Consider the following 17,034-nt stretch of genomic DNA (forward strand, 5'->3'; position numbering starts at 1 on the left):
AAATTATTATTTTCCTTTCCTACACAAATTTTTATTTTTCTTAATAACTGCTTTCTCATTTGCTTCATTTTCCAAGCAACCCTAGACTCTCCCCAGATTTCTAAATCTCCTCTCAAGATGTTCATTCACATCAGATATTAAAGAAGGCTCTTGGGGAGATTGAGCTGCCTCCTATCTGGGCTGATTGACCTCCATGTGTGGTGCAAAGCAATCATTCTGTATTCTCTCCTCACCATCATCCTAGGAAGTCCTTTCTTCTCTCCTCTGTACTAGATCTCCTACTAGGAGATATCTTATATATCCTCATCTTAATTTACTCTCTTCTTTAGTTGGGGCTAGGGCATCCAACTTATCACTGTTTGGCTATGGCTCTCCTGTATTCAGCACAAGTCTATATACTAAGAAATTCCCTAGTCTCAGGTAAACCTGGATGGTGGGTTACCCTATTGGGAGTCCACAGGTTGCAGAAACTAAACATTTTTTGAAGACTTGCGGGTCTTAAAATGTCTTTATCCTACGTTCACACTTGACTGAGAATTTGGATGGTTTTAGAATCCCAGTTTGGAAATCATTTTCCTTCAAAATACTAACATTGTCTTCTAGCTTCCAGTGTTGCTGCTGAGAAATCCAAAGCCTTTCTGATTCCTGATCCTTTGTATTTTCTCTTTGGAAATTTTTTGAGTTTGTTTTTTTTCCCCAGAGATCTGGAAATTTCACAATGAATTGGTTGTAAATCTTGGTGTGAATTTCCAACCCTTGTGCTGGTACTTGGTAGGGCCTCTCTATCTAGAAACTCATGTCCTTCAATTCTAGAATATAGGAATTCCTATTATTCGGATTCTTATTCAGACCTCTTAAATTGGTCTTCCAATGTTCTTTTCATCTCTTCTCTTCTATCCCTTTGTGGGTTTTGCTCTATTTTCTGAGAAATTCTTTTTGTTTTACCTTCCAGTTCCTGCAATGAGGTTTTAATTTCAGCTATCACATTTTTAATTTCGAAAAATGTTTTTCATTCTCTTTTGTTCCTTTTTATGCCATCCTGACTTATTTCATGGTTTTTCTCGTATCTCTAAGAAGATTAATGACAGTTTTTTTGGTTTTGAAGTTATGCTTTCTCTGCGGAGTGTTTCATGTAAGGTGCTTTTTTCCCCGTTTTCTGTTTGTGTGTGTGTTTGTTTGAAGCTGTACCTTATTCGTTATAGGTTTTCTTCACATATCTGACAATCTTTGGTTTTCTATTGGGTATGAGAAAATGAAAAGATGCTCTGAAGGTCTGAAGCCTTGGATGAAGCCCACTGATAATGAACTGCACTGAAGTGTGATTGCCTGAGCCCTTTACTGAGAAATCCCTGATATATCTATATTTTTAGGCCTTTCTTCTTGGGCTGGTCAGATTCTCCAGAGAAGAATTCTCTAATCTCCTGTCTTTGTGATAAAGGCCGACATTCTGGGAGCCAAGCAAAAGTAAATAAACGTTTATTTACTCTCCTGTTTTCAGTATGAAATGCCCATCCTAAACTATGCCTAACATCACTCAACATAGAGAACGTCTGTTTTACCATTAGGGGATAAGGCAAAATAAACATCCAATCTTTGTTTGGGAAGAAAAGACAGGAGCCAGGTGGCACGGAGTAGGAAAGAGGTTTTAGGGTTCCTATTGCTTACACAACAGTTTCAATCAATCCTCCACATTTTAGCTCCACCTGCACCTCAACTTTCACAGGTTCCTAACAATACCAATTTCTAAGACTTCTGAGGACTCTGCCAAGTAAAGACGATAGGTCCTACCTTACACTATTACTGACTTAAGACTTGACTTTCTCAGATCTGCTAAGTCAGCAGCTATCACCCATCTACCCACTTTTTCAGCTTCCAACATTTCATAGCATCCCCCCCACCCCGTTTTGCTCATCCTTGAAGATTCATGACTTTTTTAAAAGTCCTTTACTATAGTTTTGGTGGGGCTGCAGAAGAGAATGAAACTAATCTGTGTGTTCAATTCATCACTGCCAGACTATGCTGGACATTGTACAAATAAGGTTAAACACAGACCTAATATAAGAAAATTTTACCTTTAAAAACAGAGATTATTCACATTTTATCTTATTCCTTTAAACAGTAGCATCCTCTTCTCCTTACCTTCACCCTGTTAAATACTTATTTATATATTTTCAACTGCTAAGGAAGGGGACTATAAACCACTACTTATAAGAAACCCCTTTTGAAATAAAATAGGATACATCAATGAGGAAAGAAATCCATGGAATAGCTAAAGAAAACAAGTAAAAGATCTGATTAGCAGAAGAGTCAACACTTCATTATAACTGGAGTAAAAAGGTGAGGGTGGTACAAAATGCCAGCACAAGATAATCTGGGGGATAATGGAACTGTCCTGTATCTTGACTGTGGTAGTGGTCTATAGTTGTCAAAACGCATAGGATATATACCAAAAAGAATAAATTTCACTACATAAAATTTTTTATTGAAGTATAATTGATTTACAATGTTGTCTTAATTTCGGCTATAATATACATATAATTTTTAATAACTTAAAAAAATCCTTTAAGGTGAGAATGGGAAATAAAGATAAATAAAATTATATATATACACATATGTATATATACATACATATATATATACCATATATATGCCATTAGGAGAAGTAGGTCAAAGTGGGCATGGGGGACCAGAGTAGGACACAGAAGGCTAAGCTGAATGAAAAGGACATTCACATAGAAGAGCTGCATGGCATCATTTCTGGGATATTCTTGCCAAAGATGTATTATCATGAGGAAACAAACCCAAATTGAGGGTTACTTCAAATGCTGCAACATAACCAGCTGGCAATCTCCAAGTGTCAGTCATGAAAGTTAAGGAAAAATCTGAAGCCCCAGTCCAGATTGACTGACACTACAAGGCATGACATCCAAATGCAACATGTGATTCTAAACTGAATCCTTTTACTATAAAGATTTTATCAGGACAACTAACAAAATTTTAATGAGGCCTAAGAATTAGATGGTTGCATTATGGTTATGCAAAAAGATGTTAGAAAATACACACGAACAGGAGCTTCCTACGTGGCGCAGTGGTTAAGAATCCGCCTGCCAATGCAGAGGTCAAGGGTTCAATCCCAGCTCCAGGAAGATCCCACATGCCGCGGAGTAACTAAGCCCATGTGCCAAAAAAAGAAAAAAAAAAAAAAAAGAAAAAAGAAAATACACACGAACATATTTGGGGATTAGGGCATCAAGCTGGCAATTTACTTTCAATTTACTTGCAATTTTTCTGTATATTTCAGATTGTTTCAATTTTTTTTTTAATTTCTTTAAAAATCAAAAGATTAGAAAAATAGACAAGGGCCATATCATTAAAAATTCCCCATGCCATGCTAAGGAGTTTCAATGTCATCCTGAAAGCTATCAGCAGTCAATGCAGGATATTAAGCAAGATGTTGACACGATCAAATTTATTTTTTAAAAGTTCTACTAAACAAAGGCCCTTGGATATGTAGGATTCCCAATAATTCCAGGTTAGGTGCACATGTAATACTGAGATTAAAAATTACTTAGCATTTATAGGAAAAACAAAAAGTCATGATTAATAAGGTCAATAAGATCCAGGAATGTAATCCATTTAAATACATTTAATATAGACAAGTCAACTAAGCAGATGCACACAGAGGTTGAATAGCACCAGGATAACTCAAGAGTTGCTGTAATTAACTGGAGTTACCACGGGATCACAGGTAAAAGAAACAAGTATGATTACACTTAACCATAATTTCCAGCAATGTAATACAGCAACGAAAGCCTGGAAAAAACTGTCAACTTAGCATGCATCAGTCAGAAATGGGGTGACACATTACAAAGGCATGCAGCAAAAAGGCAGAAACAGAAATCACACTAGACTTGGAAATATTATTATGGTTTTAACCATAAACTCTAGGAAAATCTTTATAAGTACGGAAGATGGAGCCGCTTTATGATATCATATCAATATGTCAGCTGCACCACATACCTGAGCTTTTGGTCTGTATTTAAATGTGTATTTAAATGTTCCTTAGTTATGATTTTTGGTCTGGTCAAGGCCATAGTTAGCTAACGATTCAATCACAAAATGGGGCTCTAGCCACTGCAAGTTCTTCCTAATCTTTTCAAACAAATATTTTTTTAAATCTCAGGGCAGAACACTTCTAAGCAAGTGCGTGACTGCTTTTAATATCTCAGTCAACTTGGGGCATTAGCCACTCCCAATAAACCAGGTATTTAAGGATGGGATTCTTCTTGTAGCAGGACAGCATTGCTTTAACAAAAAAACCTCTCAAAAAATGAATGAACTTTGTTCTATTTCACAGCCATGACAGTCTGTCTCCAAAATTCTGTACCAGTGCAACAGTTAGAGAGAGAACTGGATTAAAAAAATGATCAATCTCTACTGAAAACAAAAAAAAAATCCCTGGGTTAGCAGGAGCATCTCTGCAAACCAGGAACTACACATATAAACTCAAAGACATGTTTCAAGTCTTACTGTTCTTCATCTATAAACACATACTCACCCAATGCAGAAGTCCACACTAACCTAGTACATACTGCCAAACTGCCTTTCTAGGTGATCCAAACAGAAGTGCTAAAAAAATGTTAAACACGAAAAGGATAAAGGCAAGCCATTGAAAGCTCTGCCTTTGGAATTGGATGTAAATTGTGATAATATTCAAAAATCAACGTGATAGGCGCTCACTCCCTCTTGCAAGAGCACCAGAATTACAACTAACTACTGAACAATCATCGACAGAAAGACACTGGAACTCACCAAAAAAGACACCCCACATCCAGAGACAAAGGAGAAGTCACAATGAGACGGTAGGAGGGGCGCAATCGCGTTAAAATCAAATCCCATAAATGCTAGGTGGGTGACTCACAAACTGGAGAACAGTTATACTGCAGAAGTCCACCCGCTAAAGTGAGGGTTCTGAGCCCCACATCAGGCTTCCCAACCTGGGAGTCCAGCAACAGGAGGAGGAATCCTCAGAGAATCAGACTCTGAAAGCCAGTGGGATTTGATTGCAGACCTCCACAGGACTTGTGGAAACAGAGACTCCACTCTTGGAGGGCACACAAAAAAATGTGCTCACCTGGACCCAGGAGGAAGGAGCAGTGACCCCATAGGAGACTGAACCAGACCTACCTGCTGGTGTTGGAGGGTTGCCTGTAGAGGTGGGGGGGCAGCTGTGGCTCACCAAGGAGGCAGGGGCACTGGCAGCAGGGGTTCTGGGAAGTGCTTATTGGTGTGAGCCCTCCCAGAGTCCGCCATTAGCCCCACCAAAGAGCCTGTGAGCTCCAGCACCAGGTGGCCTCAGGCCAAACAACCAACAGGGTGTGAACACAGCCCCACCCATTAGCAGACAAGCAGATTAAAGTTTTACTGAGCTCTGCCCACCAAGTTGGATTAAAGCTTTACTGAGCTCCACCCACCCAGCCCTACCTACCATCAGTCCCTCCCATCAAGAAGCACACAGGAGGCTCCTAGATAGCTTCCTCCACAAGAGGGCAGACAGCAGTATCAAGCAGTATCAGCAGTATTTCATCTTGTGGAACTGAAAACCACAGCCACAGAAAGAGAAAATGAAAAAGCAGAGGACTTTGTACCAGATGAAGGCACAGGATAAAGTCCCAGAAAAACAACTAAATGAAGAGGAGATAGGCACCCTTCCAGAAAAAGAATTCAGAATAATGATGGTGAAGATGATCCAGGACTTTGAAAAAAGACTGGATGCAAAGATTGAAAAGTTTACCAAAGACCTAGAAGAAGTAAAGAGCAAACAAACAGAGATATGCAACACAATAACTGAAATGAAAAATACACTAGAAGGAACCAATAGCAGATTAATTGAGGCAGAAGGGCGAATAAGTGACCTGGAAGACAGAATGGTGATCATCACTGATGAAGAAAAGAATAAAGAAAAAAGAATGAAAAGAACTGAAGACAGCCTAAGATACCTCTGGGACAATGTTAAACGCACCAATATTCGCATTATAGGGGTCCCAGAAGGAGAAGAGAGAGAGAAAGGACCCGAGAAAATATTGGAAGAGATTCTAGTTGAAAACTTCCCTAACATGGGAAAGGAAATAGCTACCCAATCCAGGAAGTGCAGAGAGTCCCAGGCAGGATAAATCCAAGGAGAAACACGCCAAGACATATATTAGTCAAGTTGATAAAAATTAAAGACAGAGAAATGTTATTAAAAGCAACAAGGGAAAAACAACAAATAACATACAAGGGAACTCCCATAAGGTTAACAGCTGATTTCTCAGCAGAAACTCTGCAAGCCAGAAGGGAGTGGCATGATATATTTCAAGTGATGAAAGGGAAGAACCTACAACAAAGAATACTCTACCCAGCAAGGATCTCATTCAGATTCAATGGAGAAATCAAAAGCTTTACTGACAAGCAACAGCAAAGAGAATTCAGCACCACCAAACCAGCCCTACAATAAATGCTAAAGGAACTTCTCTAAGCGGGAAACATAAGAGAAGAAAAGGACCTAAAAAACAACAACAAAACAATTAAGAAAATGGTAATAGGAACATACATATCGACAATTACCTTGAATGTAAATGGACTAAATGCACCAACCAGAAGACACAGACTGGCTGAATGGATACAAAAACAAGACCCATATATATGCTGTCTCCAAGAGACCCACTTCAGACCTAGGGACACATACAGACTGAAAGTGAGGGGATGGAAAAAGATATTCCATGCAAATGAAAATCAAAAGAAAGTTGGAGTAGCAATACTCATATCAGATAAAATAGACTTTCAAATAAAAAATGTTACAAGAGACAAGAAGGGACATTACATAAAGATCAAGGGATCCATCCAAGAAGAGGAGATAACAATTATAAATATATATGCACCCAATATAGGAGCACCTCAATACATAAGGCAAATGCTAACAAATATGAAAGAGGTAATGCAAGGCAGAAATAGAGACACAGGTGTAGAGAACAAACACATGGACACCAAGTGGGGAAAGCAGGGAGGGTTGGGGGGGAATGAACTGGGAAATTGGGACACCAAATTGTACACTCTAAATGTATGCTGTTTATTGTCTGTTAACCATATCTCAATAAAAGTTCTTAAAAAAAAAATCAATGTGATAGAAGAATTCAACAGCCACTTTCTGAAACATAACTAGCTGAAAAGCTCGGACACTGCCTATGGATTCTTAGTGTGCGCCAGCACTTCCCAAACTCTGTCAGCTATTCTCAGAAAAAGGCTTCCAAAGTCAAATGACTTAGGCAAGTTCTAGGTTAAACGAAATTAAAGAGGTTTCTGTACTGCGGAACTTTTAAAAAGTGTTATTATGATAATGTGCTTTGCAATATACAAAGAGGGATGCTATAAATACTATTTCCCAATCTTACATATACACTGAACTCTTAATTTTCAGAATCTTCATTTATACCTACTGAAATATAGTTTAGGAAACACTAGGGTATACTGTGAATTTTCTTCATATTTACTCTCAGCCCAAAACATGCATTATGGGTGCTGCATAATCTTTAGTCCACAAAAAATCCTAAGTGAATGACATATCAATAATTGTTCATGATTATTTTAATCTTCCGACTTGAGGTCTAGAACTCTACCACTGATTTGCAGGCTGGAGCTATATAAATATAAAAATAAATCATAACTAGCCATTTCATAATATTTGCTGTTGGTGATGAAAAGAATAGGCATGGGCTTAATATTTACTGAAACACAGTCCAGAACTAATACATCATTGTAAAGGAACTATACTCCAATAAAAATTAAAAAAAAAAAAAAAAGGAAAACAGTTCAGTTAATAACAAAATGTTCCAATGCAAAATACCCAAAAAGAAAGAATAAGATGCTGTTTGCACAGTGACACAGGGAAAGACATCTCCAATGCCAATATAATTCAATAAAATTTTATCAATAAGTTTTGAGTACGTTTGTTAACGGTGAAATAGTTATTTACATCCTTATATTAGTACAACTATACATTTCAATTAAACTTTACCAAAAAATAGCATTTTATCTTCCTTTATCATAAGGCCAGATAGAAATTTCAAACAGAATGAGAGGCTTCTTGCCTTCTGAGATGGCCCACACTGTCTGTGGAGTGTGTATCTCCCTGAATAAATCTTCTTATCCCTTTAAAAAAAAAAAAAAAGAGAGAGAGAAAAAGCCAACAAAATACAACTATAAATCACCAGAAAAAGAGACTCCTAAACAAACTTTCAACCTTTTGGAAAAATAAGCTATTACTATTATGGCAATTTATCACTGATGATAAAAGACTTAAAGAGGTTAAGTAACTTGCTTAAATCACCCAGCCAATGATCAAGGGAGTCAGTCTGAACCCAAAACCCCTGCCCTTTTCCAATATATAGGTTTAGAACAGAAATAGTTCAGGTTTAGGTATTCCACTTATAGATCTTCACCATGGAAACGCTAAGTAAATTTAATTAAGCTTTATCACTATGAATAGAGCAAACTGAATAGAACATGTTTTTTTTCCATAGATTAAGCCTACAGTGATGTGTAAGCAATTTGAAATAAAACTGAAATTTAACAAATGATTGCACAACTGAACTAATTCACATGTATTTTTAAAAGATTGTTTTCATCCACCTAAGTAGTTTTTTCAAGCATAATTAGATTGGGGGTGAGAGGAACAGTGCTGATGAGGAAGAATTAAAGAGAAAAATACATGTATGTCAGAAGAGAAAGAAAAAAGAATAATCTATCATATAAGCTATTTATCTTTAAAATCAAGTTGAATTATCCTCTAGTAGTATTATCTGCCACCCTAATACTCAGAATTTAAGTTTATGGTAATCACAGAGCTCTAATTGCTCACACTGTTGAAACCAATTATCTATGGTTTCCTCTTCAATAAAAGTATTGTATATTCTGGTTTCTTTACACTACACATAAATAGGTGCTGGCACTTGAAACCCACAGTTTCACAGATACAAATAATAGTAAAGTTTCCACACTAATTCAAAAGTCTGAAACCAACAGCTTAGCAAAAACGTTGTAACCTTAGAAAAAACAATACTTAACACTTGTAGTGAATTCTAAAATTGCATGTCCATGATCTTTTCCTCTGAAATATCACAAAGTAATGAATAAAATTATTGCAGAGACAGACAATAGTTCTGCAACATGTTACAATTATAGTAACTAAAGCTGCAAAAGACAAGGTATTTCTGAATTTGTTGTGAATGCCTATACTTGAAAAGCAAGTTTAATTAGAGCAAGAAAAGGTCAAATATAGAGACTTGTCAGTAATTCCAAGGACTTTAGAGGCTAATAGCACTGGTTCATTATTATATCCTATTTCATTCCACTTTATAGGGTGCTTTTCCTGGATGCAAATGTTCACCAGCTTCACTCGTGTGCTACTCCACCATGATTAATTTTATCTTTCAGTTCTCATGACTATCACACAGAAGACAAAAGCCCACAACCACTAAGTAAAATCTAACTTATTCAGATTTGGATTTTCTCTCCAAACCACGCAGTGTTCCAAACTTCCCCTCGAAATGATCTTTTTCTAACCCTGACACAGGGATACCACGACCTCATACTGAAAGAGCATTTCCCAAAGGGTATTCCATGGAATACTGGTTGCCATCCGTCTTCCTCAAAATATTATAAATTCTAAGATAACCCACAATATTTTTAATGTTTAATTTTGTTTAAAAGTTTCCCAAATTTATTTAGCCACATAACCCACCCCCTCTCCACCAACAATAGCACCTATTAATATCCCATGGATTTCCAGAACACATTTTGAAACTACGGAGGGGGCTAGAGTAAAGAAACCCTAACCCCTAAATGAACTGTCATTCATATGAGGAAGAATTAAAGGGAAAATAGTGAGACTGGAGAGTGGAGAGCCAGGTCTTTGAGCCTCCTGTTAACCATTAAAGCCAAAGTGCTACTCTCCTACAGACGCAGATAAAGAAGCACTAGGATGGGGGGCACCGTGTTAGCCCATAGAGGCTAGCAGCTACTAACTGGAAAAAGCGGACAATGTAGAGAGGAAGTCAGGAGCAACTAGCTGGGAAGAGCAATCCTGTTACTCTGATCAGCATCAAAGGGGAAAAAAGGAAATCCCCTAAATCTGGAAAGGAGTTTTATATGCAACAAAGGACAGTCATTCATATGTAATGCCTTACAGTGTGGGTCATTCAAAAAAAATCTTTACGTAAAGAACTTCCTAACTCAAGATAGAGCAAAAGCTGCTGAGCAATTCTTTGTCTTAGCTACTGAAAACTTGAAGTCACCCCCACTGGAAGTTTCATGAGTAACAAGGGATGAGAAAATCTATGGAACTAGCAAATCCCTCTCACCTCCATTTACTCTAACATTCATCTGGAGTAATGGGAAGGCAAACAAAAAACTACAACCCATATCTATAGGTCATATTCCTCCTGTTTGACAAGTTACACAACTTTTACAGTTAATGGAAGTCAACATCCACGAGCCCAAAGTCAGAGAAAAATGTAAAAAAAAAAAAAAAAAAAAAAGGAAATGAGCCATCAAAGACAAAACAAATGAGTGAACTGCCCTGTCCATTAGGTTCTTCCAAAAAATACCCAATTATTCACAAATCAGACTGAAGCAGCAACCCAGGAAAACAGCACATTCATGCTCATTTTCTCACTCTTCCTCTCTCCCATTCTCTCTCCCTCCTTCCAAGTATCCTGTCCCTATCGAAACTCCTTTTGTTTAAATTCTTCAGTCTGTCCCTAATTTAATCATGTGTCCTTTTTGAAAAAGGGAACTGTGGCTATAATCTTTTCACTCTTAAACAGTCAATATATTTTAGTGTCATCTACACTAGAATTCAAACTCTTCTGATTCCAATCTTCAGTAAGAAACAAGAAAACACAAGAGTTCTGTGTAACAATATTTATTCTTTCAACACATAACGTACTTGATATTTTTTATTCTACTATGTTTAATTTTTTAAATGCTGGTTGGACTTGGTAAGTTGATTCTAAAACCTATCAAAATGAATAGGATGAAAAACAATGAGCAATATACTGGCAATAAGTATACACGAAGAGAAAAGGTTTGGGAAGAATTTGACTACCACTGAAGAGTAGCAGTGCAATAAGATATTAATTTGTAACAAGTTCAGTTCTTTTACCCTAAAATAACCAGGGCCTACTATCTAATATTAATCAAGTCCCAGGAATTATGGAACATTTCATAAAAAATTTCCAACATATTATGCTAGTTGTTTTTACACTGCTATGCTAAGGTATGCCTTATATTTCCATATGAAATAAGTTCCTAAAATTATTAGTGTTATTCCTGACATCCCTATTCCCACTCATGGAGAAAGATATCTTTTAAAACAGAGAGAAATAGAATGGAAATGGAAAAATAACAGCCACCACTTACTGAACATGCTTCTATCATGTGCCAGCATTGTGTTAGATCAAATAATTGTACTTACTATCACTCTTAGAAGGGACCAGATTATCAGGTGACTAGTATAAAGGAAACAAGTGCCCAACCTATATTTCTGGTGACATTTATGATAATCCTAATTGAGGACTTAAATGAAAATAAACCTAATCATGTGTATTAAGTGAACTTTTTGATAATTTGATGTGATTAATAAATTCTACTCAGGAAAAGCTGACAACGAGGAACAATATAAGTGAAGAACAAAAAAAAAAGATTCAGATTCTTCTAATCAAGCCATCACCTCACTTAAATGACCCACATATCAAAAAATGTCAACAAGCTTTAAAACCACTCTAATCAAATGAAAAGTTTAAACCATAGTACGTACTGATATACTCTAGTAACAAGTTTATTAATCATTCAGACTATTTTGTGTGTGTGTATAACACTGAATAAACTATAAAATTACTGTTGTTTAAGAATAATTTAAATGAAGTCCAAGATTCAGAAAGCATCAAAATACAGTTAGCCACATACAGATAGTCTTGCATTTTTTTTTGTATTGAGTAATATTATCTTATGCCTATTCTTTAAGTAACTTGGTTAAGGATTCCCTAAAATTCTAATTTTTATCTCAAAGTAAAGGCTAACCAATTCAATGAATAACATATTCATTTAGTCATTACTAGCAAATTAGTTTATATTGTGGAAGTTATTTTTACTTCTACAACACTATTGTAACTTATTCTGAGTCACACTATTAACATCAAAACTATTATTTTATAAACAAAACATACAAACCATAATCATTTCAACAACTTAAAAAACAAGGACAAAACATAATCTTTCAAACGTTATTGTATATAACTGGAAAATCTACATTATTAAATTCAAAAGTGATCTATGGCCTTAAGGCACTCTTACTCCTCTTCCCTTGCTCTATTGCATAGTAGCTTAATCCCCTCTTCCTCTCTAGAGCTCTGCTTATTTCCTCCCTCAAGCCATCAGCACCAAATGCAAGGAATGCTATTAAAAAAAAAAACTATCTTTGAATTGTCCGTTTTCTCACTGTCATGATACTATAATGAACAAAATATTATGTTAATATAAAAGTGAAATGAACCATAACTAGGAATAAAGTGAAGCTGATGAAAAGGAAGCAAGTCAGATAGAATCTTGCAGACTCCATTTTTTTAAATATCATCAGAATAAAAATAAGGCATATCTAGATGACACTTCCATTAATATAGATAGCCAAACACAAATACAGCATGAACTAACACAGTATTTAACTACTACTGCTCTTCTGTTGCAAAATTGGGGTCTTTTCAAACTCAAACTAAAAGTTGGATCATTTAAGGCAAATCTAAATTATCAAAGTTAACCCCAAGAAACAATCCCTTTCAAGTTGCATCACAGACCAAAAAATAATGTTTAAAAAATTAAATTGAGGTCAATTCACTATCTGGAAACTTCCTTAATCTAACTTGTTTTTTATATATGTTAGGTAGAAACTCCAATAAGACATTTCCCCAAAATGTAGTAAGTGTAGTAATCAATTCATACATGAAGAACAGCTGATCTATTTCAATAATTAAATGAGACTAACATTCTTAAATAAAATAAATTCTCAAATAACTTAAAGATAGTAAATACTACTACTCATGATGCACTTCTTGACAACTTTTTCCATTCTTTCTTTCCTTCCTCCTTAGCCAAACTTCTATGGTTGATAACTCCCATTTTTAAGACCTCACACTCCAATTTAATGCCTAAGACTTAACAGACACTGACTAGTTCCAAAGCCTACAAAATAACTGCCTAAAAATTCTAGTCTCTTGTTCTTTATTACTGAGAAACACAATAGGAGTTTACTTAAGAGACTGTATATTTTTGTCACATCACACCAGACTTCTAAAAGACAAAATATGAAGGATACTACTAAAACTTAATTTACTTTAAAACTGTGAAAATTCCCTGGTTTGAAATTACTTAAAATCTACTAATAAAAAGAAAATGTATTTGGTAAAACACTTATTTCACGTTTGGCTTATATGGCTTAAATTAAATATGTACAAACAAGGTTTTTTTAATACATATATAAGAAACAAGATCCAAGAAAACAGTGGAAAATATATATAAATTATTCTGAAAATACAGTAAAATATCTCAGAGCATAAATGTAAATTCTTAATAACCAAAGGGCAATTGATGATATAGTTTTCTCTTTTACCATAATTTTTAAATTACATTTACAACTGGTACATACAAAGAGATCTCCCATCATTTTGCAGATGAGAAATAATCAATATTAAATGACAATTATAATCATAGACTACAATATCGCTATGAAACCATAATTCAAGAACTGAAACTAACTCTAAAAGCATCAAAATCTTTTCTTTATATCTTAAAAAAAACTTAAAAAATTCTAAATTTATGAGACATAAGGTGTAAAGTTACATACACTTTATAAAATATTTTACTCTACACATAAAAATAAAGGACATATACTCACAAATCCAGTACCAAAGTCAAAACTGTCTCATTCTTAAGAGAGCAGTCTCTTGAAAGATGATTTAGAATTCTTACATTCCCAGTATGAGTCTAGTAATTTGTTTTTAAAAATCATTCTATTCACATTTCATAGGTATATATATTTTTTAACATTTATGATAACAAGTTGCTAGAAAACTTCTGATACTAACAAATTGAATAAAGGTATTATATGTATGCAATCTTGAATAAGTGATTTACCTGACAAACGAATTTTTAATAAATTTCAAGTCAAAAAAAAGAAATAATCACCAATTGACTTTTACTTCAGAAAAATAAAGCTTTACTTGGGAACAAAAAGACATTTTAGTACAAAAGTGTTCCAACAAACTCAAATATTGGTATTCCAAAGGTACGAAATAACTTCTTTAGTCAATATCCTTCAAAAGTCAACGTACCAATATAGGTACATTGATATGTACTATACACAGCATTATGTGTGCTGATGTGTACTCTTCCCACAGTGATGGTGGATGTTGGAACTTGCTCACATGTAACAGAAGTTAAGCCAAGCCTTCATGCTTGAAGGTCACATGAAGCGTTTGCTCTTATCACTGATCTACTCCACTACCTAGGTCTTCTAAATCACATCAATATTTAGGAGAATGAAAACAAAAAGTCAACCAATTTAGGTTTGAATTAAATTTAGAGTAAATCTAACTCTTACGCAGGCAGGAGGTGCTCCCAAACATTCTCTACCAAATACTATCACAAAATTCTTAAACTATTTGTCATCTTAGAAACATGACAATTTTTGGCAAGTCCATGTTTAGTAATTTCCTTTGCTTGTACTATATAGAGCTGTAATAAAACCCACTGATGACCACCTTCCAGTTCCTTTGACCTAAAATATTTCAGTATCTCCTCCCATTTCCAGAGTGATTTCCAAAGCCTGGGAAGAAATGTTTCCACTAATAAATACCTTTCAATTGAATGCCTGTTATAACACCACGCATTAGGCAAAGTGAGCAGCAATCCATTTTTGCCCATCACAGAATTATTCAAAATCTCTTACTGCTGACCAAAAAACATAAGTTCTTCCTCATAAGTTCCACATTAAATCAAGGCAACAACTGAGTAGCATCCTTTAACTCCTGGGAAAATATTTACTGAAAACTACAAAAAAAACCTTGAATAATTGATGTCTACTCTTTAATTGTATATATATTTAAATACATTATATAGACTATATATTATTTAAATACATAATATATAGTGTGTACACACAATACATAATATATATTCATATACTCATCACAGAGTAGTTTATCATAACTCTCTATAACAATTAAATGATAATGGCCAGCTAGAGTTTTCACTTTAAATACAAACTTACCCCATTCTAGGTATTCAAGAATGTTCTTCTCTCTTCTCAATGGAGAATTATTGCATTCATCATAAAGGCAGATGAGGATATCCAGTAACGTTTCCACACTGAAGCACTGCCCATTGGTCTGAGCGGGCCCATCCAAAATAAACTGCTCCAACTGTCTCAAACGCACTTCTCCAGACATGTTTGCTTCAATTTTTGCTGGGTTTTCTTTCAATTACTAAAACGATTTTGACTATGGTTATTTGAACCTAAATGTTAAAAGGTGTGGTTTTAAAAGTAAACCACTTGTTATTCAAACAACTGTCACGCAATGCCGGTGCTGAATTCAACATCCAACACACCAGTAACCTCACTTAACTGAAGCGTCTTCAATTTCGCACATATACATATATTTTGAGGGAAAGTTACCATTAAAATATATATTTAATACATTTTTAAAAGAATAATACAATTAAATCGTATATTTAAATAAAATAATTAAAAAGTACAGAGAACCAAAGAGTCAACACTTCTTAAAAAAAAACTCTTCTCCTTCATTCAAAATTCAACTCGTGCAACATAATCCTGAAATGAATCCGGTTGCATCATTAATGAATTAGGTCCGATCTGCATCAGCAATTCACTTCCCAGGCAGAAGGAAAATCGAAAAGGGAGGAAAAAAACAGAATGTATATAAGGGGGAGGGAAAACCAAAAATTCTGCCGCAAATCCTCCCAACCACCACTTGGATAACGCATCAGCGACAATTTCTCCAGCGGGAAAGGGAGGGGGCGAGGTCCCTGAAGCAGCCCCTCGGCTCGAAGCACACCAAGTCTTCCCCGAATGAGAAGGAGGCTTTTCCTTTCTCCTCCCGACGTCCTTCTTTTTAAGGCTCTGCAGCTAGTCCTATTTCCAACGGATTCCGATGAACACTCTTCATTTTTCTCCCCGCTTCTCCCAGGGGCCTGACTGGCTGCGGGCGGCACTCGCCCCCGGCTCCGGGAGCGGCGGCTACTCGGCCGCCCGAGCCCGCTCCATGTCGGTGGTCGCTGGGCCGCCGGCCTGGGCCGCGCCGGGCGGAGAGCCCGGTCTCCCCCACACCCGCACCGCGGCCGCCCGCCCGCCCGCCGACGCTCCCGACGCCCTGGCGAGGGGTGCTTTTCTGAATTCAAAGGACACGGACGGCAGCAACTGCGGTGGCGAGGGCGCGGGCGGCTCCGGCAGCTAGCTCTCCCCCTTCTTCACACCCCTGGGTTAAGGGCATCTTTCCCCGGCGAGGAGGGAAGCGGCCGAGGCGCAGGAGGAGGGGTTGGTGCCGCTGGTGAGGAGACCAGAGGCTGCCGCAGCCCGACTCCCAGCCACTCCCTTCCTTTCCCTCCACCCCTCCCCCGCCTTCCCCGTCCTCTCGCGCTCGCGCCCTGGGCTCCGCGAGGCTGCTCCAGGCCCCGCCGCACGCAGGCGGAGGCTAGCCGACGAGTCCGGATCCAATATGGCGGCCCCCGCCCCCGCCCCCGACACGCGCGCCCCCGCCCTCTCCCCCTCCGCCCCGCCCCGCCCCCGCCCGAGCCCCGCCGGCGCGGCGGGGTCCGGTTCTCGGGCCTCGCGGAGCTGAGCCCAGGCCCTGGGGGGGCGCGGGGGCCGGGGGCGCGGCGGCTGCACCACCCCGAGGGGAGGGTGGGGACGCCGCGGCCCGCGAGGCT

The 17,034-nt window shown here is 37.3% G+C and overlaps 1 protein-coding gene across 6 annotated transcripts in view; it reads right to left on the reverse strand.

The window, feature by feature from the left end:
- The window catches only part of CDC42BPA (CDC42 binding protein kinase alpha), a 338,413-nt gene extending 321,596 nt beyond the window's left edge, over positions 1–16,817 (reverse strand). For 4 of the 6 annotated variants that reach the window (XM_057729071.1, XM_057729070.1, XM_057729068.1 and 1 more), the window contains exon 1: positions 15,359–16,815. In XM_057729071.1, coding sequence (XP_057585054.1) covers positions 15,359–15,536 — 178 coding nt within the window. In that variant the 5' untranslated portion in view covers positions 15,537–16,815. Of the gene's footprint in view, positions 1–15,358 lie in introns of all 6 variants that reach the window. The other 2 variants (XM_057729074.1, XM_057729072.1) reach the window with 1 other exon arrangement.
- Between the last annotated feature and the right edge of the window lie 217 nt (positions 16,818–17,034).

This window comes from Hippopotamus amphibius, chromosome 3, assembly GCF_030028045.1.
Source record: "Hippopotamus amphibius kiboko isolate mHipAmp2 chromosome 3, mHipAmp2.hap2, whole genome shotgun sequence".
NCBI lineage: Eukaryota > Metazoa > Chordata > Mammalia > Artiodactyla > Hippopotamidae > Hippopotamus > Hippopotamus amphibius.